Raw genomic sequence first — 27,648 nt, forward strand, 5'->3', positions numbered from 1 at the left:
AAACATTTTGAGTTAATTTTTACTCTGACGTACAATATTTATTGTACACCACTAGTAAGAATTTGTGAAACCCATACTAGAAACCTAAATCCAAAAAAATAATCTATAAACCTAGTCGCAAACACCAAAGGACGAACAAGAAAATGATAAAAATAAAATAAAAAATACAATACAATACAATGAAGAACCTAACCTTGATTGTGGATCGGAGTTGAATCAAGGAGAGTATTGAAGAAAAAACGATGAAAAATCGAAGGGAAATCCGAAGGAAAATCGCCAGCAAGAGGGGAGAGAGAAAGAGTGACAAACTGTTGAGGATCTCAGAGAGAAAGATTGAATGAGTTAAGCTTAGACCTTTCCCTTGCACAATTGGAAAGAAAATAATTACAAATAATAATTACAAATGGACTCACATGTGTGAGTCCATTGAACTTTTCAAAATGGGCATGGTGTACAATAAATTACTAAAAATATTTTGTGAATGGTAATACAAATGGGGTTAAGTATAAAAAATCCAAATGTTTTGAATTTTTTTAATTAACCGTTATCGGTAGTTCTTTACTTTTTAAAAATGATTGTCAGTAAATAAGATTAATAATATTAGTATGTGATTATATATATATATATATATATATATATATATATATATATATATATATATATATATATAGAGAGAGAGAGAGAGAGAGAGAGAGAGAGAGAGAGAGAGAGAGAGAGAGAGAGAGAGAGAGAGAGAGAGAGAGAGAGAGAGAGGCTCCCGTAAGAACACTTTCTTACGGTGAGAACACTTCCTTACGGTAAGAACACTTTCTGGTAATATTTAAAAACAAATACCCTTATTTTCTTATAATTCACGGTAATTCATATCAGATTCTCTCTCTCCAATTCCTCTTTCTCTCTCTTCGAATCTGACCACCAACATCCAGCGATTGCCTCTCGCCGGTCGCCGGTCACTGCTTACCGGTCGCCGCTCGCCTGTCGCCAGTCGCCAGTCATCGCTCGTATCTCGCGGTTATGGCGTCGGTTGTTATCGCGGTTCTGCTCGCCGTTCGCTGCTCTTGGTGGTGGTTGTGGTTCAAACCTCTCTCCACCGCCGTTGTTCTCCTTTCGCCGCCGCCGGTCACAACAATTAAATCGCTGCCGATCGCAGCGCTGTTGTTTGAAATTGAAATCGTTGGTGGTCGAAATCGCTCGTACCACCACCAACATTGGCTCACCGCCGCTCTTTGGTCGCCGCCCTCCGCCGCTCTTTGATCTCCGCTCGCCGCCTCTCTCCGATCTCCACTCATTGCAATTCTAATCGCAGTCACCAAACAAAAAATCGAAATCGATTTATCAATCGATTTAAATGCTGGTAATTCGATTTCGATTTCGTATTCTGTCTGATTTCTTCGATTTCTTCAATTCTAAAATCAGTGGATTATATTTTCTGAGATTCTAAAATCAATTGATTTCTTCGATTCTAAAATCAATTGATTTCTTCGATTCTAAAATCAATCGATTCTTCGATTTTTAAATCAATCGATTTCTCAATTCAAAAATTAATATCGATTTCAATTTTGGTGGCTGCGAATTAGATCTCGTTTGAGCGTATATCGGTATTTGGAACACTTTTTGATGAAGTTAGAACATGTTTGAATAAAATTTGAACACGGTTGAATAAAGTTAATCAGATCTCGTTTGAGCGTATATCGGGATTTGAAACACTGTCTGATGAAGTTAGAACATGTTTGAATAAAAATTGAACACAGTTGAATAAAGTTATAAAGTTAGTACAGGCTTGAATAAATTTAGAACATATTTGATTAAAGTTAGAACATTTTTTAATAAAGTTAGAACATTTTTTAATAAAGTTAGAACATGCTTGAATAAAGTTAGAACATGCTTGAATAAAGTTAGAACATGCTTAAATAAATTTATAACATGTTTAATAATTTTAGAACATGCTTGAATTAATTTATAACATGTTGAATGGATTTAGAAATACTTGAATAAATTTTGAACACTTTTGAATAAAGTTAGAACATGGTTGAATAAATTTATAACATGTTTAATAATTTTAGAACATGCTTGAATTAATTTAGAACATGCTTGATTGGATTTAGAACATGCTTGAATAAATTTAGAACATGGTTGAATAAATTTATAAAATGTTTAATAATTTTAGAACGTGCTTGAATTAATTTAGAACACGAGCTTGAAATTTTAGAACATGTATATATGTATATGTGTTGACTAGGTTCTCATGTTTTAAATTTAGAACATTGTTGAATAAATTTAGAACATGGTTGAACAAATTTAGAACACCGTTTAATAAATTTAGAACATGCTTGAATAAATTTAGAACATGAGCTTGAAAATTTAGAACATGGTTGAATAATTTTAGAACATGCTTGAATTAATTTAGAACATGAGCTTAAAAATTTAGAACACGGTTGAATAAACTTAAAACATACTTGAATAAATTTAGAACATTGTTAAACAAATTTAGAACATCGTTGAATAAATTTAGAACATAGTTCGATAAATTTTGAACATGAGCTTGAAAATTTAGAACATGGTTGAATAAATTTAGAACATGGTTGAACAAATTTAGAACATTGTTGAATAAATTTAGAACATGAGCTTGAAAATTTGGAACATGGTTGAATAAATTTAGAACATGGTTAAACAAATTTAGAACGTGGTTGAATAAATTTAGAACACGGTTGAATAAATTTAGAACATGAGCTTGAAATTTTTGAACATGGTTGAACAAATTTTGAACATGGTTGAATAAATTTTGAACATGGTTGAACAAATTTAGAACATGGAGAGTGTAAAAGTGTTCTTACCGTAAGAAGTGTTCTTACATAAGGAGGTGTTCTTACCGGATCCCTCCCCTATATATATATATATATATATATATATATATATATATATATATATATATATATATATATATATATATATATATATATATATATATGACCAGGTTCCAGTGAGAACCTCTCTTAAGATGAGAACTTTTACTAAGATGAGAACCTATGAGAACCGTCGGATCACAAGAAGATCAACCGCTGCGATTAATCCTCCCCCGTCCTAATCCTGTTACGTCAACTTTCTCTCTCTACCTCCTTCTCACTCGACTTCCCAGAAAAGCTAAGAACAAACTTCTCTCCCTTTGAAACATTTTTCAAATTCATCACCTTAATTTTCATCAATTTTTCTTCGAATTCGTGTATTCATTAAGAATTATCTGCTAATCGCACGCTTCTTGCAGAATTTGATGAATTTTCTGACAAAATTTATCAAAGATAGAGGTAAAAGATATGAATCTAGTTGATTTAAATTTCTAAATTTTGATTTTATCGAATTAGGGTGTATATTGTACAATTTCACTGACATTTTATTGTAATTTCCTACTGCAATTTCGGGCTTCCATCAAACTTTTGACTACAATTTCATTTGCGATGTTCAATTCCTCCCACACATCTGCATATTTAAGCTCGAGGTCAGGTATTAATCGAAATTTTCTACGTTTCATTGAGTTTTTAGCAAACATTTCGAAGCTGTTGAACAATTAGTTGCGAACGAATTGGCTGTTTTTTATTTTAATTATTTTACTTGATTTTTTTTTATGAATTTTGGAGCTCGATTTTGTTCTAATATATATATATATATATATATATATATATATATATATATATATGTATATATGCATGCAGGTTGTCAATATATTTGCATATATATATATATATATGCAAGCATATTTTCCTCTCTCATGCAGTATTGAAAACTCGGAAGACTTATCAAAATGATGATGTGGCAAGCCACATAGGAGACCAGCTGTTTTTGTTTTTGTCATTAAGGGCCTATCGAGTGCTTGCAGAGTTACGGTGTGAAAAAAAAAAATTAGATTTTATTAAAAGGAAAGAGTGTAATATTTGTGAAACTGTCTTTAAAAGAAAATTATTGCAATACCTGAAAAACAGGAAAGTATAAAGTAGGAAATGGTTATGAGTTTTACTGTTATATTCCTTGTAGAATTGGGCCAGTTGGCCTTCCACCTTAACTTATTTGACCTTCTAAAGATTGAGGATTGGAAAAGGTAGGGTTTAGATAGAGAAAAAGTGATATAATTGAAGATTACAATTACAATTTTTAGTTGGCTAATTAATTGGATATGGTGTGGCTTAGTTCTTCTAAAGTTGTAATTAAACAATAAGAAAAACAGTCATAATAAAAGTACAATAAAAATCTTCATTAAAACCCTTACTAGATTTCATAAGAATTTCATTATTGCAAGGAATCCAAGATACTTAGACACACACCAATCAAATTAACCTTACATATTACAAGGTTAACCTTAGATATTATCGCGGTTTTATCTTCAACCGATGAAATTAACCATAGAATGAATTCACAAACTTAAAACTTAAACTTAAACTTAAACAAGAATCCAGTAAATTATCAGAAAGGCAATGATCCTAATTAAGGAGGTAGGAATAATATAAAGTAATTAATTAGCACGACGGCAATTCTTCCTAACTTCACCATTAGACCCTAAAAGAGGGCTAATTGTTCCCATTTTAACCATGGACTTAGCAAATTGATCAAAGAACAAGCCTTCATCATCAGCGTAAGACTTAACCAATTGAGCTAGGGTGGCATAATTTCCTGAGTAAAGTTGTTGATCAGTAAACAAAAGTCCTCTGCCTCCCAAGATGAGCTTGTAGTAAGTGTTGTCGAAGGATCTTGGACTTGCATAATCTAATGGGGTAATATTGTTATCACCCCCTGATGAAGGACAAACTGACTTCAATTCATTTAAGTATGCCTTTTCTAGGCTCACATCTGCTTCACTGTTACCATTTTGGCTGTATAATCTTGCCTTAAAACTCGTACATCTCGCCACCCCAATAGTATGTGCTCCTATTGTTTTTAATTAAGAGATACAAGATTGAAATTTTAACTCCAATCGGGATAATAATAATTATATATTTGTGAAAGTATTAATCTGAAACGTAGACTTACCTGATAGGGCGACAAGATCAACTTCGTCAAGGCCTTGTTGTTTGAATGATGCTATAAGCTTTTGTGCTGTAAGGATAGGAGGGGGAATAGTTGCATTTGCAAGCAACATATTTGCTGCTTTTGAATCCCTTCTTCCTAATGGAACCTCCCAACCTGGTCCACCACTCTGTTCATCAAAGGAATTTGCTATTATTAGCTTATTCATCTGAATGAAACATACTTTCGCACTTCATAAATACTCGCATGATATTTTTACACTATTCACATATTGCACTTTGACTATTAATTGTTGGTGATTTATATGTCAAATAAAACATATATATATTCATGTGGGATCTTGTTAGATTCGTCTCAATACGTATTTTCAAAATATCAACTTTTTATAATTTTTGCTTGAAGATAATTTAAGATTGACCATCTAAATTGTGCATTGGTTTACGTGAAAGTGACAAACGTAACGTTGCGAGTATATAATATGGAGTTTTCTACTGGTGAGAAGGCTTACCAAGACAGTGGCACCGCGAGCTACCAAGGCCAAGATATCAGCACAAGAGACAGTCTCAGGGCATTCTTCTTCTAACCTGGCTTTGATTATATCAATCACTGTAAAACCTCTCAAGGAATTCACATTTGGCTTCGCCCTTTTTTCGCTTACAAAGGCCGCGCTATCATCTAGCAGGATAGAAGCATCACACCCCTGTACAAAATCTAAAAGTTCAATACAATACAATACAAAATATTACTGATTATATCCCTGTGATAAATAATTAAAAAAAAAAAAAAAAAGAGTAGAAATGAACCTGAACAAAGCAGTCATGAAAATGTAGCCTAAGCAAAGAGGCAGCCATACGAGGGTCTTGAGAAATGGCATTCTCCAAAACAGAAACAACAATGTCGTTGGCTTGGGGACAGGAGAAGTCATAGAAGTAAGGTGACAGCGAGTTATAGTTATTTCCACCCCCGCTACCCCACCCAAAACCATAGCCATAGCCAGAGTTTGCTTGACAGACTATGAAACTCGACGTCATGGAAAGGAAAGCCAAAAACAATACTTGCATTTTCGAAGCCATGTATATGATATGATTATATTGGAATAGATCAAGTTTCTACTATGATTTTTTGAGTGTACAATTGTTGATTCTAAGGCTACAAAGTGGTAGTATTTATAGACTAACAAATGGGTTTAAAATAAATTTGTAAACCAACCACTCCTATTCTTACACACTACCAAATTTCCTAATTTGATACATGACTTTGTCTGTATGACCATATCAGAGTGGTTCCTCTGCTCCATTTCGGATACTATTGTTAGTGCTCTAGTTTTACCTGCTCTAGGGAACCTATTTCGTATTTACTAATTAGTATTAAGATTAAGACATAATTATAAGCTAAAGTTAGTATCCAGCTACACATCCATCATTCCAAATCAATGTAACAATAATATTGTAAGAAAGTAGTGGTAATAATTTTAACAAAATCAATTGCTTTAGAGTTAAGGAAACATAATCACGTAGCTTTTACAAAAATGACAACATAAATCGAGTAAAAAGCAGCCTATAATTGGGCTAATAGTTCAATATTCTAGCTAGGCTATAATAATTGTATGTATTATCATATGTAAGCTACGGAGTACTTACTTTACTAGCTGGAATTAATACTGGATAAGTAGATAATCATTAGTGGTCTAGTTTCACCTGCTCCAGTGAACTTTGATAACTGAATTGATACATTATGATTTTTGAGGCTACTACTAATGTATTATGTATTGGTTTACGAAAATCAGTGGTTCCTCTATTAGGTTATACTGGTATATACTCCACTTAAATGGAGGGGTGGAAACGGGTACAAATTATCTCAAAGCCGATAAAGAAAATTTTTAGTAAAACCATTACAGAAAACTAGAAAAGATTTATACAGTAGATAAAATGGACTTACTTTAAGATGAAGTTGATATCAGAGTTGGAAAGTCGATTTCATGCATGATAATTAAGGCAGAAACTTAATTTACATCAAACAAGTATGGTAAGCAACTACGCGCTGATTAAGGTAATTATATAATTCATGCATAATATGGGCCTTTAATCAAGGGAGCAAAACGATTAGTGGGGAGAAGTCAAGTTCAGGAACTATATAAGTATATACCATACACTCCCTTCAAAATAAAAATTAAATAAAACGTAAACAATATGTGGATAGTGACAGAATTAGGGATTAAGATCAAGAAAAATTAAGTTGTTATTGTATTAATTATAATCAGCAAGTACAAGATATATATATGCATAGAAGGAAACAGTCTAGAACCTTCTATAGGTTGTTGCATCAGCTAACAAACAATAAAAGAGTTTGTTACAATAATTCCATGTTGGCAAGGCTGACTCAGCAGTTAGTTGCTGAAGCACAGCATACAACTTAGACTAATATTCTAACAGCCCCCCTCAAGATGGAAGGGGATGAGAATGCATGCACACCCATCTTGGACAAAAGAAGCTGGAATTGACTAGATGCCAATGGCTTAGTAAACACATCAGCTAGCTGTTCTTGTGTAGGCAAATAGGAGAGTTGTAGCAGCCCTTCTAATACTTTGTCACGAGTAAAGTGACAATCAATCTCAATGTGTTTCGTTCTTTCATGAAACACTGGGTTCTTGGCTATATGTAAAGCTGATTGGTTATCACAATTGAGAGTAATTGGCTTGAGATCAGAAAGTCCCATGTCTGTGAGCAAATTGACTATCCAAGTTACTTCTGAAGCAGCAGCAGCCATGGCTCTATACTCAGCTTCTGCTGAACTTTTGGAGACTGTGTTTTGTTTCTTTGACTTCCAAGATATAGGTGACCCTCCTAATAGCAATATATATCCTGTTACAGATCTTCTAGAATCAGGGCAAGCTGCCCAGTCAGAATCTGAAAAAGCTTGTAGAGAAATGTTATTTGTAGCCTTTAGCAGTATGCCTTGACCCTCAGTGTGAGCAAGATACCTCAAAGTGTGATGCAAAGCTATAATATGAGGTTGTCTTGGGTCTTGTAATAATTGGCTAAGATACTGAACTGCATAAGACAGATCAGGTCTGGTATGTGTGAGAAAGTTAAGTTTTCCAACAATAGACCTGTATTGTTCTGTATCTGCATAAGAGTCACCATCAGTTTTAGATAATTTAAGATTCAGAGGTAGGGGAGTGATGGTTCTTTTGGAGACATCAAAACCACATCCAGTAAGGAGCTCCTTAGTAAACTTCCTTTGAGTGAGAATTATCCCATCTGCAGTATATCCCACCTCAATTCCAAGAAAATAATTTAGATATCCCAAATCCTTTATGCTAAACTCTTTGTGAAGGTATGCTTTGAGCTCATCAAGTTTAGCAATGTTGGTCCCAGTCAAGATGATGTCATCCACATATACAGCAGCTATGTTGATATCTGTATCTGTCCTGTGAATGAACAGACTGTAATCATATTTTGATTGCACAAAACCTTGAGATTCCAGTGCAGTTAAGAGCTTCTCATGCCACTGTCTAGATGCTTGTTTCAGGCCATAAATAGACTTGATTAACCTGCACACTTTGTTGTTGGGGTTAGGTACCCCTTCTGGCATCTGCATATAAACTTCTTCTTTGAGATCACCATGCAGAAATGCATTGTTCACATCCAGTTGAAAAAGAGGCCAATGTTTGCTTGCTGCCACTGCAATTAAACACCTGATTGTACTCATTTTAACTACAGTACTGAAAGTTTCCTCATAATCAATCCCATATTTTTGATTGAAACCCTTGGCTACTAATCTTGCTTTGCATCTTTCTAGAGCCCCACTGGATTTAAGCTTCACTTTGAAGACCCATTTGCACCCAATTGCCTTTTTTCCTTTAGGTAACTCTACCAATTCCCAGGTTAAATTCTGGTCTAGAGCTTCCAATTCTTTCTGCATTGCTTCAACCCAAATTTGATGCTTTGCTGCTTCCTGATAGGAGTGTGGTTCTGAAATGTCACAAGCTTGAGACAGAAAAGCTTGAAAATCTTCAGGAAAGGTAACATAAGCTACCAGGTTGCACCAGTGACTTGCAACACATTTGGAAGCAGAATGGCATACATAATCTTCTAAATAATTGGGTGGTTTGTGAGTTCTAGAAGACTGTCTAGTGGGATTTGTTCTGATGATTGGATAAGGAAGACTTGCAGTATCTGAAGAACTAGATGTAGTTGAATAGCTATGATCAGTAGTATTTTCAGAAGAACTTAATGGATTTGTTTGATCAACTGAGGTGGTGTCATGAGAGGAATTTGGTGAGTTTGTGTGTTGAGAAGGTGTTTGAGTGGTAGTGGATGTAGGTGAGGAGTTTGGTGAGGATGTATGTGAGGGAAATGTTGTTTCTGGTGTTGAGAAATCTGGTTCATCAAATGTGTTTGGGGGAAGCAAAGGCTGGTAAAAAGATAGCATTAGTGTAGTTAGAAACTGGTGTATTGGTTTTGTGATAAAGGTGGAATGGGAAGTGTTTCTCATGAAATGTTATGTCTCTTGAAACAAAAAATCTGTTTGTGTCAATTTCTAAGACCTTATAGCCTTTCTGGGATGCAGAGTATCCCATAAGAACACAAGGAGTAGCTCTGCTATCCAATTTAGTTCTTCCAACTTTTGTAGTAGAAACATAACAGAGACAACCAAATGTTCTGAGATGAGTAAGATCAGGTTGTTTTGCATACAATCTGTAAAAAGGTGAATCCAATCCAATGGATTTCAGTGGCATCCTGTTAATCAAATATGCTGCACACATCACACACTCTCCCCAGAACCTAGCAGGAACCTTTGATTGAAAATACAATGCCCTTGCTGTCTCTAAAAGGTGTTTATGTTTCCTTTCCACCACCCCATTCTGCTGGGGGGTGTGACTACAACTAGTTTGATTCAATATACCAAGTGTCACACACAGCCTTTTGAAATCTCCTTCACATAATTCCTTTGCATTGTCTGATCTTACACATTTAACAGTCACACCAAACTGAGTTTTCACCATATTCAAGAAATCAGTTAACACAGAAACACAATCTTTCTTATTTCTCAACATGTGGATCCAAGTGAATCTACTGTAATCATCAACAATAGTCAAAAACTGATTACAACCAGTAGGGGTTTTCGTAGAATGTGGGCCCCAAACATCAATGTGTATTAGCTCAAATGGACAAGTTGTCTTAATGATACTATGTGGAAAACTAAGTCTGGTTTGTTTTGCAATGGGACATACTTGACAAATTGTGTCTTGAATACAAGAGTTGACTTCACAACTAGGGTTAATCAACTTAAGTTGACTAAAAGGGATATGACCTAGTCTTAAGTGCCATAGTTTGGCATTATTGACAGCAGTAGAACAGGCTGTGTTGCACTCATGTGGCTGCATTGTAGATGTAGCTGCTATATTGTGTTCTCCAACATTGTACAGACCAGAACTCACATCACCAAGAGGAATCAATTTCCCTTTCTGACAGCAAATAAAGCACTTGTCATGAGTAAAATGCAGCTCACAATGCAAATCTTTGCATATCTTGTGGACAGAGATTAGATTATATTTGAAGTCAGGCACATGCAGCACATTGTGAAGTGTAATACCTTCATTTAAAACTACTGAACCAACATGTTTCACAGGTATTTTACTGCCATCAGGTATGGTTATATATGTAGATTGATTATCAACCCTTTTATATGCAGAAAACTGACTCAAATCATGACAGAAATGATCTGAAGCACCACTGTCAAGCAACCACTTAGAATTAGTATGAGATATTAAACAGATATTACCTGCCATTAAGGCCAAGTTAGGTTGATGACTAGAGCCAGAACTATGCTGTTGCTTGCTCAAAAGATTCATCAGCTGATTATACTGCTCCACTGAGATATTAGTATTTGCTTCAGTTCTTGGATTGTTGGATGTGTCAGCATCAACATCTCCAGCAGTTGACATTGCTGCTGTCTTGTTTTTGAAATGCTTAAAACCTGGTGGATAGCCATTGATCTTGAAGCATCTCTCAATACTGTGTCCAGGAATTTGACAATGTGTACAGAAATACTGAGAGTTTCTCCTATTAGAATTATTAGCTTTCTGAAATTGTTGAGAACCAGTTGCTTGAGATTTGAAACTTCTGTTGTTCCAATGATCACCACCAAATCTTCTTTTCTCAGCTGCAAATGCAACATGCTCTGCAGGATAGGCAGTTTTAGAGATCTCTTGATGCCTTTCTTCTTGAGCAAAGAGTCTGTATGCTTCAGACACCTTAGGTAGAACTGGAACCATTATCACATTTCCCCTAATTGTGGCAAACTGGTCTGTTAACTTCATCATAAACTGCATCACCATTTTCTCTTGTTGTCTTTGAAAGAACTTCTTAGTAACATTGCAGGTACAATTGTTACAAGTACAGTAAGGCATAGGATGAGCCTCTTCAATTGCATCCCAGATTGACTTGATTTCAGTAAAAAAACTCAGAAACTGATTTTTCTCCTTGATTTAGCTCAGCTAGTTTCTGTTCTAAAGAGTAGACCTGTGCCATAGAAGCAAAACCAAATCTCTCTTCAAGATCACACCAAACTTCTCTGGCAGACTTCAAAAACATTACACTCTTAGCAATTATTTCACTCAGATTCCCTAGGATCAGAGAACACACCAAATCATTGCACCTTTCCCATGCTCTATACTCAACAGTTCCAACAGCAGGTTTGCTGATACTTCCATCAACAAAACCTATTTTGTTTTTAGCTGACAATGCCAGCAGCATTGATCTCTTCCAACCTGTGAAACCTTCACCATCAAACTTGAAAGAAACAAGTTGCACAGAATTTGCATCAGAAGGATGGATGTAATACAAGCTAGCAGGATCTTGATTAGGAGGCAAATTCGCATTTCTCCTAGAATCTTCGAAGTGTTCATCATTAATCGCCATTATCAATCTTCAATCAGTAGAAATCAAACAAAGTGAAGTTTAATCACTCAAACTGTAGTTAATTTCTATAGAACAATTAGCAGATTTCGATCAGAAACAGTAAAATGCAAGGTTCAATTGAACTTTTAGAGAGAATTTTGTGTGAGAATTTGCGGAATTTCGGAAAAGATGAGTCAGGTTTCTTAAACCTGCTCTGATACCATGACAGAATTAGGGATTAAGATCAAGAAAAATTAAGTTGTTATTGTATTAATTATAATCAGCAAGTACAAGATATATATATGCATAGAAGGAAACAGTCTAGAACCTTCTATAGGTTGTTGCATCAGCTAACAAACAATAAAAGAGTTTGTTACAATAATGCCATGTTGGCAAGGCTGACTCAGCAGTTAGTTGCTGAAGCACAGCATACAACTTAGACTAATATTCTAACAGATAGATGAATCCGTACACATATGGCCGGTAATTTTTTTTATTAATGTTATACTAAAGGCACGACCCAAAGGAATACATCATATATTGAAACTTCTTTATTTAGAATTTTAGAATCACTTTATATTGGTGTAATTAGACCCACCTAGCTAGTTGTGAGCACCACAAAAACCGTGTACTCACAAAGTGGTGTACTAAAATCACTTTCCGACATAATATTAGATGTATGGTAGAAGTTCAACTAAATCATACGCATGCCCGACTATAAGGAGATCCAACAGAATCTCCAGCACTATGCCCCAAATTTTTGGGGCCCAAAAAATGTTGGTGGTAACTCACACAGCTCAATTATTGGTGATATAGTAAATCGTGCAAGGGTCTGTATAGAACATTAAATTGAAATGGATTAGTATGAAATCTCATATCATAGGAGTATGAGTTCAACCTTCTGTTAATATTCTACAGGTTGTAGGATCGACTCTCATTATCTACACTTTTGTCGTTTTTTTAGTGTCACTAATCATTTTACTAAAAAAAAGAACCTCCACATAAAAAATAAAAAAAGAACAGGGCCTCCAAACTCTCATAAACGGCCCAGATCATACGAATTCAAATTTACTTCTTTTTCTTATTAATCCCTGGGCAAGGACATTTTACAAACTTGTAGCTGGGAAATAATTTTGACACACTTTTAATTTTCTTTGTTCTACTCACTCAGAGGTCCAAAATCAGTTTCCCTTATAGTCGTACAGTGTATCACTCCTTAGTCAAGTCTCAAGTGTTAACAGCTTTCAACCTCATATCACATGGCTTGATTGCCTAAATTGCATAGCAAAACCCCCACATAAGCTTCACAAGTAACTGAACTTTGAAATTCGTTTGACAAGTAACCTTGCTGCGTTTACGCATTGACTTGTTCAACAATGTGGAGAGTTACCAAGTGTTTTCATGCAGCAAACGTACAAGTAGAAGCAGGTCAACAATAATAGAGAGCAACAAAGTCTAAGGGGGGACCAAAGTTAGTTAAAAGGAAATGATTCAATAATAATATGGCTAGATTTTCAAATTGTGAAAGAGATTGTTAAACGAGCAGGTTGACAGTTTTGAGATAGATTAGTTACTAACAGTAAGCTTAGTATTGATTAGAAGCATGACTGTATGGTCATTATGATTTATGTACACTGAAGATGAAATATGTACTTACAGAGTTACATTGATACACACGTGCTTGATCTAAAGTGTCAAAATATAGCACAACACAGCTCCTGTTTAACCAAATATTCCTGGGCAATTTTGTGTATAATTTCACAGGTCGAGTTCCAGATCGTGTATATGCTGAAACTACGGTGATACATACAACTGTCTCATCGGTGTAAGGAGCCTTGCTAGGCGAAGTGGGACGTATGCTTTGACCAATGTCCCATTTTCTGTATAATCCTGAAAGTAGAGATCATGAATGAGAGTCCATGACTTCAGATTTGGAGTATTCAACTTGTATCTGATGTTAACAGCTAGTTAAATATTCTATCCTTGATACATGTATCAAAAGAAGACACGGTTGTTGAGCTGCATATATTTTTACTTCTCTAGAAACAATTCTTAAATGCTAACAAACCAGTTCAAGTAGACCCAATGAAATGTGCCTTTCGTCCATTATCTATCTACATATTGTGTCAATCTAAAGCATAGGTGGCAAACAAGTCATTCGCATCAGGTTTGGTTGGGGTAACGTTCGAGTGGTACGTCATTTGGTTCAGACTCGTTTTGGTTTAGGTCTATTTGATCAGGACTGTGGTCAACTAGCTTATTATGAAAACTTATAAAATTATTTTTCAGGTTGGTTTGGGTTGGGCAAGTATAAGTTAAAATGAAAACAGAGTCAATTAGTTTTTTGGTGCAGTTCGGAAATTGAGTAGTGTAATTCGAATTGGGTAACCAGGAACGTGTCAATTTGGCCAACTCTATTCAAGATTACAAGATACTATGTAACAAGGTATGGCTAGTCTAATTTGTAGTGATTTCTTAAAATACCAAGTTTACAGCAACCGCCAGGTGATACAAATTCTTCTGGGTAAGTTGGGATGTCAAACTGGTAATAGTTTTAAAAAACTTGCATCTGAAAAGCACTACGTAAAAAAAAAAAACCTGGTCAAAGCCCAAGGAGAGATTGACTCACAGTTGTTTCTACCATTCCAATTCGATGGATGCTACTGAGAAGTTCTCCTTTGTCAAATGGAACCAGTGCCTCAACCCACACCATTGAATCCTGTCACAGAAGCATGGTTTAGTTAAAGCGAAGCATAGAAGACTTGGATAGAACTTAGTACATGATTGGAATCAGGGTTGGAAGGTATCACAGCTTGCTAATTGGCATTTCACAGTATAGATATAGAAGCAACCTTCAATTTTTCCTGAATGGCATTGCAAAAATCATCAAGTCCATCACCATTCAAAGCAGATAAACAGACAACATTCCCTCGACTCTTTGCTTCTGCCTTCATTTTCTCTGGATCACTCACCTTATCAACCTGACATGAGCAGTAAATTATGTTATACTACAAATAACACCAAATATCAAATTTACCTTCACAGAAATAAAGGCTCAAGCTAGTAATAATTAAACAGAAAGTTCAGATTCCTTTCATTCACAAGAATATAGTTCAGAGTTCAATCATTTTGGTCAGGCTTCTGACAGCCTTGTCATTCAAAAAGTTCTTGTACGATAATTTAGATTTTCTGCATCTCTCTAAACAGTCTAAAGAATATATGAAGCAACAAAAAGGAGAAAAGGAAGCAATTTTTTGGATCTAAAGCACTTCTCTCAATACCTTGTTCCAAACAATTAACATTGGTATTAGCGAAACATCCAATTCTGACAGAACCTTATCCACAGCATCAATTTGTTGCTCGGCCAAAGGGTGACTGGAATCAAAAGCATCTTCATGAAATAATGTGGGAAAGGCAAGTAGAATCCAAACATGAGGATCAAATCAATTGTTACCTAATGTCCACCACATGCACTAGAAGCGATGATTCAGATATTTCCTCGAGTGTGGCTCTGAAGGCAGCAACCTGCAACAAGCAGCTTACAAGGTTTAAAACTAACCAAAGTTTGAAACATGCATCATACTGCTGAAAGAGGACTTACCAATGTAGTTGGTAATTTTTGAATGAATCCGACAGTATCAGTTAGTAGAAATTCCTTCCCATTCTTCATCTGGAACAAAGATGAAGGAAATTATATCACATCAGTCAAGTACTACACATAATTTATTGGTTTAACTCTTGTAATGATTTGTTCTCCTCTATCATCCAAAAGGATGAGTTAGGTTGGTCCTTTATTATGGGCTAATCTAGTTTTTATTTCCTTATAAAAAAAGTATTAAACAGAAGATAAGGTTCAATTTCACTTTTTTAGGTAGGTAGTTTTTCATCCATCTGCTTTAAACAATGATAAGTCTAAACAATGCGTTTTTCTGAAATAAGTATCTCAGGGAAACTACTGTCTGTAGAGCTTTACATCTCCAAACTCACTCTATAATGTCAAGATAGAGATGTGCTGTTCACTACAACTTTTGGTAGCTACATAATGCTCAAATAACGATTTAACCAATCAACAGAAAGGAAATCAATTTTAGTTGATTAAAACAGGTGCCAAGTCTTGACTGACACTATTTGCTCAGATGAATTAAGAAGATAAACTTTAAGGGAAAATTCCCTAGACCTGACCCCAACTCACCTGCACCCTTCTGGTTGTTGGATCAAGTGTAGCAAACAATCGATCCTCGGCAAGCACGTTAGCTCCAGTCAATTGATTTAACAATGTACTCTTTCCAGCATTTGTATATCCTACCTTAGTTTTTCAATTAGTGCAAGGTTCATCATTATCACTGAACAGGGGTATTCAAAATATGTAGCCATTTGTTGCAAGGTAGGCATCAACTTACTAAAGATACAACTGGAATAGGCACCGAGACACGGCGATTTCGGTACAGCTTTCGATGACGCCTAACAGATTCAAGCTCTTTTTTCAGAACACCAATCTACCAGAAAATGTCAACGGAAAAAAAAAAGCCCATGGTCAGCCTCCAGAGTGAATTTGAACATCACACTTGATAAGAAATAACTAAGTTAACACCATTTATGTACAATCATATAAATTAAAGTCACCAGAACTATAACAGATAGGGCTTGTATGGAATAGTTCCTATAAAAAAAATTAAAAATAAAGATGCATTACAATAAATTAAGCCTTTTCCTATTCTAATCATCAATTGGTTTCTGACAAAATTCCAATGATCCAAATCTAGATCAAAGAATTGTAATTCAATAAGTGCAGAAGTATACTTAAGGAAGTATAAATGGTCCGGTGCAAAGATGCAAAACAGAAGGAGCGCGATTCAGGGGATTGATGATATTGGTCCTGTTGTTAGAGAATGTATCAGATCTTTCAGTGCAAAGGAAGTAAAGAATGCTATCTTCTCAATTCCAGGTGATAAAAGCCCTGAACCTTATGGCTATGGAAGCCCATTTTACAAGGATTCCTGAGCCACTGTTGGGGAATCGGATGTTACATGGTTGTACTTGATTTCATCAGTTGCTAGAGCTCCTAAGGGAGGTAAACAATAATAGTATTACTTTTATTCCTAAGGTTAAATGTCCTGACACTGTTAGCAATTTCAGACCAATATCTTGCTGCAATGTTTGCACAAGTGTATTTCAAAAATGTTGTGTGGCAGGCTTAGATGTGTCCTTCTTGATATCATTGTTGAGAACCAGGGTATATTTGTGAATTATAGGTTTATTGCTATAACATAATGGCGTGTCAAGATCTTGTTAGGCATTATGGAAGGAAAAGTAATGCTTCTGGTTGCCTAATGAAAATAGACCTTAGGAAAGCCTATGATACTATGGATTGGGCTTCCGGAAATGCTAGTGTCTTTGAAGTTCCCCCCACTGACTTCATTGAGCTATTCATGGTATGTGTGACTTCACCGAGATACTCTCTCCTGGTTAATGGCTCTCTTCATGGGCTTTTTGAAGCTAAAAGAGGTTTGAGATAAGGTGATCCAATATCACCTCTTTTGTTTGTGATCTGTATTGAATATATGTCGAGAATTCTTAAGGTTGTGAGTGAGCAGCCTGGTTTCAGTTCCACCCTAGATGCAACTATGCAAGGCAATAAAGTCAACTCGTCTCTGTTTTTCTGATAACTTATCATATGTTTAGAGGAGATGTGAAATCTATAACGCAGCTTAGGAATGGTTTTAAGTTGTGCTTGACAGAAGTCAGAAAAAAAAATGGTGGTGTAAAGGAGGATACTGTGCAGCAAATTAAAGAAACTACTAGTTTTTCTATTGGCAAGTTTCATTTTAGATATCTCAGGCTTCCTATCTGGTCAAAATGAATTTCTGCTGGACTGTATGAGAGCTATAAAGAACAGGTTGCCCACAAAGGATATGTTGTACAAAAATGGAGTGAGCCATGATGATGTTTGCCTCATTTGTTTCTCTACTTCTGAAACTCACAACCATGTATTGTTTGAGTGCTATTACAGTAGGACCTGTATGCAGGATGTTCTAGAGTGGATGCTCCGTTTAACAGTTTTGAAGGAAGAATCAGATGAGAGAGAGTGGGAATAAATTCCGAAGAGGTGCTGGGCTCACCGGGATCCAACTTCCAAGCAGCAGTATATCATATAAAACTAGTTTTTGGGCCCGGGCGATGCCCCGGGTTAGTACATTATTGACATTCACATATACTTATGTATAATTTTTCTTGCAACTGTAACATCAAACATCTAATAGCTTAGTGGTAAAAGCTTTAATGTTTAAACTCAAGGTCAAGGGTTCAAACCTTATGCAAAACATGTTTGACATTTTTATGTACATGGAGCGAACGATGACTCATAAGCAGAGTGCACGTGTCACGTAAACTTTCTTATAAACGCCTTTTAATATATAGTATAGATATGCTAGGAACGATGCCTTATGGAATCACAAGTTAGATAGAATAGAAATACTTGTAAAGATATAAAACTAATGTGAAGAACAGCATACATAGTGTTGACCCTAAAGTTTTGATGATGATAAAGCAAACTTTTGACTATTGGTTAAGTTATGTTGCATAATAGGTTCCGAGATCTTTAGAGGGATAATGCTAAGTTAAGGAGATCCTGAGTTGGATAAACTAAGCAACGTGAAATATAAGCAAGTATTTGATCCATGTGAGACACTACATTGAAGAATTAATCATTAAGCAAGTTTACAAAGGCGAGATCCTTAGGCGAGTTCCTAAGGCGAGATCCTCATATATTATGTGGATCCTCGATGTTCCAGAGAAGGAACAAACTGTGAAAACTTCGAGTGAAGCTTCCTAAAGGTGCAACATGAAGACTATAACATATGAGATTATGTTTAGGATTTATGTAAGTATTTAATAATGTTTATACGTAATTTGGAACGAAAGGAAATCTTGAATTTTTTTGGTACGTTTAAATTGAAATATATTAACTGTAATTATAAAAGAGTTTTAAATTAGAAAATCTTTGTTAATAAATAAAATGAATTTAATTATAAATGTAAACATAGGATTCTGTTTTCATTCTCCTTGTTTCTCAAGCAAAAGATTTTCCATAAACTCTCCCACGTATTTCTGTTTAAACGTGCAAGTAGTGTTTTGATTTGGTCTTCCTTGTTTCTCTCCAACTATGCCCATGTTACTGAGCAGTAACAGTTAGTGGGTAGTTGAGGGGAACATGGGTATCCAACCTTAGGTAAAACTCCTCTATAAAAGGAAAAGAGTTTTTGCTTTTCAAAACACAACTGATATCTGCAAAATATATCTTAAAGAGCTTAAACGTTTTAAAAGAATCAGTTTACAAAATAGAGTGTTCCTTGAGTTCCTTATTACTATAAGCTTTATTATGTACTAGAGTTTATCTATCAAATTGTATATTGGGTTTAAGGGTTGAGTGATCCTTGAGTGACTTAGAGTTAAGTCAAAGAGAAAAGAGCGACTTAGAGTTAAGTCAAAGAGAAAAAGAGTGACTTAGAGTTAAGTCAAAGAGAAAAAGAGCGACTTAGAGTTAAGTCAGACTGTCAGAGTGAGAAAGATGAGCACAGTAATCGACGGGGATTGCTGTGGGGAACTCGTGTTCGAGAGGAACTCGAGTTAAAGAGTGTATGTGTAATAGAGTTATTGCATTAATACAAAAGAGTTGTGAGGTTCTTCTTGATTAGGATCAAGAAGGTTCCTCAGTTTCATATCTTTCTTCGCTCATTGTTCTCGGTTTCTCTATTGTAAAAATTCCGCAAGAAACTTACCCAAGTTCCCAAGAACCAATTCACCCCCCCCCCCCTCTTGTCAAGTGTTCCTACTGAACTATCAGTTGGTATCAGAGCAGGATCTCGCAGGAACCCAGTTGAGAAAAAGTTTCTGGAAAGTATGAACGCTTACGAAAAACTCGAGGAAGGTTATTCCACTCAAAGACCTCCAATGTTCAATGGAAAATTCTACACCTATTGGAAGAACAGGATGGAGATCTATATCAAGGTAGAGAATTATCAAGTCTGGCGAGTCATAGAAGCTGGCGATTTCGAGGTAACAACGACCAATGCTCAAAATGAGGTAGTTCCTAAACCTATGTCTGAATTTGCTAAGGAAGATTTTGAAAAATATGAAATCAACGCAATGGCTGTAAAAATCTTGCATTGCGGCCTTGGACCTCACGAACATAACAGAGTTATGGGGTGCAAGAGCGCAAAGCAAATTTGGGATCTCCTTCAAATAACTCATGAAGGAACTAATGAGGTTAAACGTTCTAAAATTGATTTACTAATGTCTAAATATGAACGTTTCGAAATGCAACCAAGAGAAACAATTCAGGAAATGTTTACTCGTTTCACTAACATCACTAATGAGCTAGTTTCTCTTGGAAGAATTATTCCCTTTGATGAACAGGTTAGGAAGATCCTAAGGAGCATGCTTCAGGATGATAGATGGAGAACCAAGGTCACTGCATTATTTGAAACAAAGGATTTCACCAAATTCAACATTGAACAATTGGCGAGATCCTTGATGACTCACGAATTACATCTAGGAGCAGCTGTTCCCGAGAACCGAGGCCTTGCTCTCAAGGCTGAGGAACAGGAGGACTCAGAACCCGATGAAGATGAGGTTGCTACGTTGGTCAGAAGAATAAAAAGATTTTACAGGAACTCTAAACCTGAAAATCTAAGAGGAAATAACTCAGTAAGAAAATCAAGTGGTTCCAAGTCTGACCAAGGATGTTTCAAGTGCGGTGATTCTGACCACCAAATCAAAGACTGCCCTCAGTGGGAAAATGAAAAGGGGAGAGGCAAGGAAAAGGATCTACCCAAGGAAAGATACAACAAATCCACCTTTGCCAAACCCAACTACAAGAAGGCAATGATCGCAGCTTGGGGAGAAGCCACTGACTCAGAAGAAGATGAGGATGAAATAGAAGAAGATACAGCAAACCTTTGTCTTATGGCAAAGATCGATGGAACCACCCAAGATCCATCAAGTGAAGTAAGTTCATCAACTCTTTTATCTCTGTCTAAAAATAAATCAGTGGAATTATTGATAGAAACTCTAGATAACTTTAAAAAGCTTAGCGCAATAAAGGCTCAAAGTAATAAGGCATTGGAATCCAGTAAAAGACACATGACCTACCTAAATAATGTTAGATCTTTTGTACAAGGTAGGTTCTTTGAGTTGCCTGACAGGAACACCTCTCTTAAATACTCTTTTAAAAGAGTTAAAAATGTACATATTACTTTTGATAAAGCTAACAATGTTGATGAAGTTCAGGAACAAGAAGACTTCGAAATTGGTTTAATGCGTTTTACAGATAATGATGAGGAAATCTCTTCTGGAAGACAGCAAAATGGAATAGCAGATCCACAAACACAAGAAACTGCCACTAACCAAGAAGTTCCTGTAAGAAGAAATTCAAGAGTTCCTGATCCTGAGGAACCAGAAACTGCTGATCCTGAGGAACCGGAAGAAGATCAAGAAACTTCTAATGCAGAGGATCTAATAGAAGAAACTTCTGATGCACAGCATACATAGTGTTGACCCTAAAATTTTGATGATGACAAAGCAAACTCATGACTATTGGTTAAGTTATGTTGCATAATAGGTTCCTAGATCTTTAGAGGGATAATGCTAAGTTAAGGAGATCCTGAGTTGGATAAACTAAGCAACGTGGAATATAAGCAAGTATTTGATCCATGTGAGACACTACATTGAAGAATTAATCATTAAGCAAGTTTACAAAGGCGAGATCCTTAGGCGAGTTCCTAAGGCGAGATCCTCATATATTATGTGGATCCTCGATGTTCCAGAGAAGGAACAAACTGTGAAAACTTCGAGTGAAGCTTCCTAAAGGTGCAACATGAAGACTATAACATATGAGATTATGTTTAGGATTTATGTAAGTATTTAATAATGTTTATACGTAATTTGGAACGAAAGGAAATCTTGAATTTTTTTGGTACGTTTAAATTGAAATATATTAACTGTAATTATAAAAGAGTTTTAAATTAGAAAATCTTTGTTAATAAATAAAATGAATTTAATTAATAAATGTAAACATAGGATTCTGTTTTCATTCTCCTTGTTTCTCAAGCAAAAGATTTTCCATAAACTCTCCCACGTATTTCTGTTTAAACGTGCAAGTAGTGTTTTGATTTGGTCTTCCTTGTTTCTCTCCAACTATGCCCATGTTACTGAGCAGTAACAGTTAGTGGGTAGTTGAGGGGAACATGGGTATCCAACCTTAGGTAAAACTCCTCTATAAAAGGAAAAGAGTTTTTGCTTTTCAAAACACAACTGATATCTGCAAAATATATCTTAAAGAGCTTAAACGTTTTAAAAGAATCAGTTTACAAAATAGAGTGTTCCTTGAGTTCCTTATTACTATAAGCTTTATTATGTACTAGAGTTTATCTATCAAATTGTATTTTGGGTTTAAGGGTTGAGTGATCCTTGAGTGACTTAGATTAAGTCAAAGAGAAAAAAAGCGACTTAGAGTTAAGTCAAAGAGAAAAACAGTGACTTAGAGTTAAGTCAAAGAGAAAAAGAGCGGCTTAGAGTTAAGTCAGAGTGAGAAAGAGGAGCACAGTCATCGACGGGGATTGCTGTGGGGAACTCGTGTTCGAGAGGAACTCGAGTTAAAGAGTGTATTTGTAATAGAGTTATTGCATTAATACAAAAGAGTTGTGAGGTTCTTCTTGATTAGGATCAAGAAGGTTCCTCAGTTTCATATCTTTCTTCGCTCATTGTTCTCCGTCTCTTTATTGTATAAATTCCGCAAGAAACTTACCCAAGTTCCCAAGAAACAATTCACCCCCCTCTTGTCAAGTGTTCCTACTGAACTATCACATAGTTTAATGACGCAGAAAACAAATAGGGATAGAGACTTGTTGGAGTCCTTTTATTGTAAATAGCTTATGGTTTGGTCGCACAGGCTTGTTGCCTGAGTGATTTTTTCTGTTCTAGGTGTTGGCTTCTAGCCCTTCCTAGAAGGTACGGAAGCAAATTTTTGAACATAGGTGGTCAAAATGCTTTGGTTTTGATTATAACAGCTATATTCACTTACCAAAAAATCAACATACTACCTCATTTTTTTCAACTCACTTTGGTCCGGATTTTTTGTTCTACTATCAATTGTAATTCTTTTAATTTTTCTCAAACTCATTTTACCATTTTGCCCTTCTTACGTCTTACCCCGCCATAACTCCATTTTTTACTCTCTCTAACCTCATATAGCTTTTTGCTACACCTATCTTACTTTTTCCACCTTTTTCTTACACCCACTCACATCTTCTAAGTTCGCAAATCTACAATAATTGAGTAGAACCAAAAAAACAGAGGTAGTATTTGCAAGGTGGGTGAATTTACCTTGGAGCCTTCATATTCATGTGGAACATTCACACCAGATTAATTCACTACCATTCTTTCAGATTTTTATTTATAATTAATGAATTGCAAATGATACTTGAAGTGAAAGGCCAAGATTATGAAAAGATAATCAGCTACAAAGGACATCATCAAAAGCAAGGTAACATTTTTACCTTAAAGCTCTATTCAAACAATTTTAAAATATAGACACTGCTGGAAATAATCTTAAAAATCACGCTTACTTGGTCTCTTAGAATACGCTTATCCACTTCAATTTGTTTCTCACCCATACCTTTCACCCTCCCTCCTGCTTGACGCTCCAAATGACTCCACATTCTTGTCAACCGTGGTAATTGATATTCCATTTGTGCCAATGCAACCTTAGAGTGAAGCATTAATGTTTACACCATCAGCATAAAAACCTATATAATATCCGTTTCATACTTCCAACATATAGAGAAAATTACCTGTAAAGCAGCTTCATGAGTCGCTGCCCTCTGGTTGAAAATATCCAGAATAAGTGCAGTCCTGTCACAGACTCTAACATCTTTTCCAAATACTTTCTCCAAATTACGCAATTGCCTGCAACAGATTCACATTCAGTATCAAACACCCCATATATATCTAATACCAGCAAAGTTTATTCCCACCATCACATTTTATACAACTACAAATTCTTCTCTTAACAGAAATCAATCTAGTCATTAAGAATCCAACTCTCAATTAACTTCGAAAAGAGGCCAATATAAGTCAGAATTATGCCATTCATTGTAGCTTACTAACCCAACCTTATATGCAACAGAAATTTAGGAGATTGATGAAAATGATGAGGGAAGAGTAATCTGGCAGAATACTTCTGCTAGTTAACACCATTCAAAAGTACAACCCTCTTGCACCTTTCCAGAGTCTAATCAAAATCTTCAAAAGGAAATTTACAAGTTCATACGCATATGATGAATCTCACGATCAGCCGTAAGCATGTATGAGTAAATGTACATAGCTATCTGATGCAACATACACTAATTTGTCAGATTCCAAAGAATTAAGTGATTCATTCTCACCCTGGTGAAAGCTCATCATCAAATATCACTGTTTCAACATCCAATGCATGAATTGCACTCTTCATCTCAGAAACCTTGCCTGAGCCAATATATGTTCTTGGATTTGGAGTAGCAAGCCTAATTCATACAGCAGATATTGATGTTATTAACCCTGCAGGCCAGTAGGTCTAGCATACCAAAAATACATACAAAAGGAACGAAAATATATATTTGATAGAAGATGTGTGTGCAAAATGTATTATATAATAGATGCCCAAATGACAGCAACTCAATGTCTATACCTTGGTACAATATTTGAGGATGAAATATCACAATAAGTTAGAACAGCAGATTATAGTTACAACGGATTACTATATAAATTCGTATCACTATGCTTTGAGCTCTATTATATATGGTGTTACTGTTGTTTGACGCTACACCCATGTACAACCCTCCAACACCGTCTCAAATATCCGCAGTCACCAACGGAGGTACAAAACTTGCCAATGAAAGGTTTAGGATTTTAGGGTGCAAAAAGATATAAATCTTTAAGAAAAAATTAATATCATTCTCATTATCATTATCATTATCATTACCCATTGCCTCAAAGAGGCTCCCGCAAGAAGTGGGGTTAGGGGGGTCGGGTGTACGCAACCTTACCTCTGCCATTGCACAGAAGTTGTTTCCAATTGGCCCAAAAGCGATAAACGGACAACAACAGGAACACCATCTTCTACTTCAAGGAAAGGAAGCGAAGAGGTTTTAAGAGCCATTTTGATTTAGACCATTACATCGCACAACCAAAAGAACAAATGAATCTTTGGCTCCATCGGAAATGGACACAGCCTATTAGTTAACCTAGGACAATCCCAACTACGATGCAGACTTTCTTCAAGCGGTCCCAGAGACTTATTACCTCCTTAACCGGTTGATATGTTTGAAGTTTTTCTTTATCTTAACTTTTCTCACTCAAGTCCTTCTAACAAACCACCACCCTCCCTTTCACGCCATGACCATCACCAACTAGCTCCTCCCAACCACAACCATCAAGACTCTTCTCCTACCTCCATTTTCTCCACCACTTTCCATCCATAACACTCACCTTCAATTTCTCTCTCTTCTTCTAACACTAATGTTGTGTTAAATTCTCTCCGCTCTCGCTCCATCGCCCTCACCACTAACAAAGTAAGAATGATGAGGTTATTTGAAAATCGGATTTTTTGCCAAATTTGAACCAAAACCCATATTCCTTGGCGAATAATTGAAATTCTTTACTGGTCCAACATTAGAGTGATGATGTTGTTCATAATTTAAGCCATCATATTGAATTAAACGTCACTCTTTCAAGGAAAAAAGAAAAGAACTAAAAGGGATGGTGTGGTTTGTGAATTGACAAACGTAAACAAGCTTGCCACATGGACTTTTAGTCTTTTATCCACGGTAGCAGGTTGCTCAATGACAAGGACCAAGGCAAATAGTTGGGACTGCCTTGAGTTAATAGATAGGTTGGACTGATTTCATAAGGGCAGCCATAGTTGGCAGCTATCTAATTGATTTTTCCCTTTAAGCAATGACCTAACTATTATGTCCTAAGAATGCAGTGTGTTACCACACTATATAGTAAACAAACCTACAACATACTCACTTTTGATAAGTAGAACCAACAACCTGAAGACCTGCTGTATCAGCCAATTGAGCCAATTCTTTCAAAGATTCTTCTATTCCAAAAGAATCCACTTTAACACCTTTTTGCTCCACACCAACAAGATAAGCTTTTTCGGCAAGAACCTGAGATTACAATGTTAGGCCACTTAGCTTTTTCTCCCAAGAGCCTCAAGCAATAGCAGAGGGCGCATGAATTAGACGACAGTCAATTAATAACAGTGTGACACAAACTTAACAATGCTTAGCAATGGGCAGCATATCCCTTTCTGCATGGTTAACATACCAAGCAGACTCACCAAAAGAATTGGAAATAGTGATTCTACCTCTGCTCACCCTCAACAGAAAGATATATAGTGCCATTCTATATCATTACCGCGATGCTCTTACGAAACTGTATCGACTTTCTACAATTGGGTAAACAGTAGAAGCCAAATTTTATACATACAATTTATAAAAAGGTTATTTTAGCCTTACACCTACAATTTATATTAAACTGGTCATCGCCTCATGCCACACCTAAAAGTACCCAATTTTGGTTTTCTTTGAACAATATTGCCACTGTCAATTTAACCTCCATTTTCACTCCAGAAACTTCTAATTTAAGCTTTCTACGCCCCCATAATTTCAAACACCAATTCAGAATTTAAACCATGTAAAGAAGAACAAAAGGAGGATATCTCATCAAATTCATAACCAAAACATTCAGCCTAATATCAAAACAAAAGTAAAAATTACCTCCTTGCCATTTCGGAGCTTAAAGCGACGGTCTTCCTCATCCTCCTCTTCTTCCTGTCCCTCCTTTCTCTCTCCACTTACAGAAAATGGAACTGGGTCTTCAAAACCATCCTCAAAATCGCTCACAATCTCCTCAATTTCTCCAGTTTCTTGCTCATCGGGGGGAACAGAAGAGAGAAACTGATCCACACCTTCGTCAATTTGGAGGGATTTCACGCAAACTGAACTCTTGGGGGGTTTATATTGAAGGGATTCTAAACAATTTCTTAAATTGGAAATAGATTTTGGAAATGGGAACTGTTGAAATTGAAGTGGGCACAGATAATGGGATTGAGAGCGTTGAACTTGAAATGGTGAAGTGTTGGTGCCGCTGACTATCCAATAGAAGCTGCTTGAACTCATCTCTTACCGATTATATTTTTCAGTGGATAAAGCCATTAGTATGCCTTTTGTACTCCGTGTTCCATACTTCGTTACTTGGTAAGTCCGGAAGAATGTTGAACCTCAGGAGTCAGGACCCTCAAATACAACACTTTTACTATCAATACATAATATACGGAGTACTTCATCCGTTTTGAAAATATCGCAGTATTTATTTTTAGTTAAATTATTTTTTACCACCTAAAAAAATTGACAAAATTTTTTTACCACCTAAAAAATTAAAAGTTGTCTTTTACCACCTAAAAATAAAATAAAAATTATTTTTACCACCTCTTAACCGAAAAAATGCAAGGAAACTTTATGCGGATCCATTTCATCGAATGTATTTTTTGTTTCCTTCTCTTCTCCCGCGATTTTCATGCATATAAGCTACCATTTTCCCTCCCATCAATTCACATAACGTTTTCATCCATTTTGTAGTTAAGAGGTGGTAAAAGACAAATTTTTTTTTTAGGTGGTAAAAAATA

General features: G+C 35.8%; 2 protein-coding genes and 1 long non-coding RNA gene across 5 annotated transcripts; 1 reads left to right on the plus strand and 2 right to left on the minus strand.

Annotated features, from left to right (window-relative positions):
• Positions 1-873: 873 nt before the first annotated feature.
• Positions 874-5,601, plus strand: LOC130468014 (uncharacterized). Of its 2 annotated transcripts, none has more exons than XR_008928292.1 (3): positions 874-1,354; positions 3,263-3,498; positions 5,463-5,601. It is a non-coding gene; the product is annotated as an uncharacterized lncRNA (long non-coding RNA). The 2 variants fall into 2 exon arrangements; XR_008928291.1 differs by lacking the exon at positions 5,463-5,601 and adding an exon at positions 3,708-4,074.
• LOC110790560 (peroxidase 9) lies at positions 4,223-6,165 on the minus strand. The gene is made up of 4 exons (XM_021995340.2): positions 5,817-6,165; positions 5,522-5,713; positions 5,017-5,182; positions 4,223-4,914 (listed from the first exon to the last, which is right to left on the minus strand). Exons 1-4 carry the CDS (start codon positions 6,084-6,086, stop codon positions 4,502-4,504), a joined length of 1,041 nt encoding a protein of 346 aa, XP_021851032.1. The 5' UTR covers positions 6,087-6,165; the 3' UTR covers positions 4,223-4,501.
• Positions 6,166-13,480: 7,315 nt separating this feature from the next.
• On the minus strand, positions 13,481-27,244 carry LOC110790580 (uncharacterized). 2 transcript variants are annotated; one of them, XM_021995364.2, is made up of 13 exons: positions 26,741-27,244; positions 25,986-26,128; positions 24,362-24,478; positions 23,768-23,882; positions 23,543-23,680; positions 16,319-16,414; positions 16,111-16,224; positions 15,520-15,588; positions 15,373-15,443; positions 15,200-15,293; positions 14,771-14,899; positions 14,548-14,637; positions 13,481-13,808 (listed from the first exon to the last, which is right to left on the minus strand). In XM_021995364.2, exons 1-13 carry the CDS (start codon positions 27,140-27,142, stop codon positions 13,713-13,715), a joined length of 1,674 nt encoding a protein of 557 aa, XP_021851056.1. In that variant the 5' UTR covers positions 27,143-27,244; the 3' UTR covers positions 13,481-13,712. The 2 variants fall into 2 exon arrangements, with proteins under 2 accessions (XP_021851056.1, XP_021851057.1); XM_021995365.2 differs by lacking the exon at positions 25,986-26,128 and having other exon boundaries at positions 26,741-27,123.
• Positions 27,245-27,648: the final 404 nt, after the last annotated feature.

This window comes from Spinacia oleracea, chromosome 2, assembly GCF_020520425.1.
Source record: "Spinacia oleracea cultivar Varoflay chromosome 2, BTI_SOV_V1, whole genome shotgun sequence".
In the NCBI taxonomy this organism is placed as follows: domain Eukaryota; kingdom Viridiplantae; phylum Streptophyta; class Magnoliopsida; order Caryophyllales; family Amaranthaceae; genus Spinacia; species Spinacia oleracea.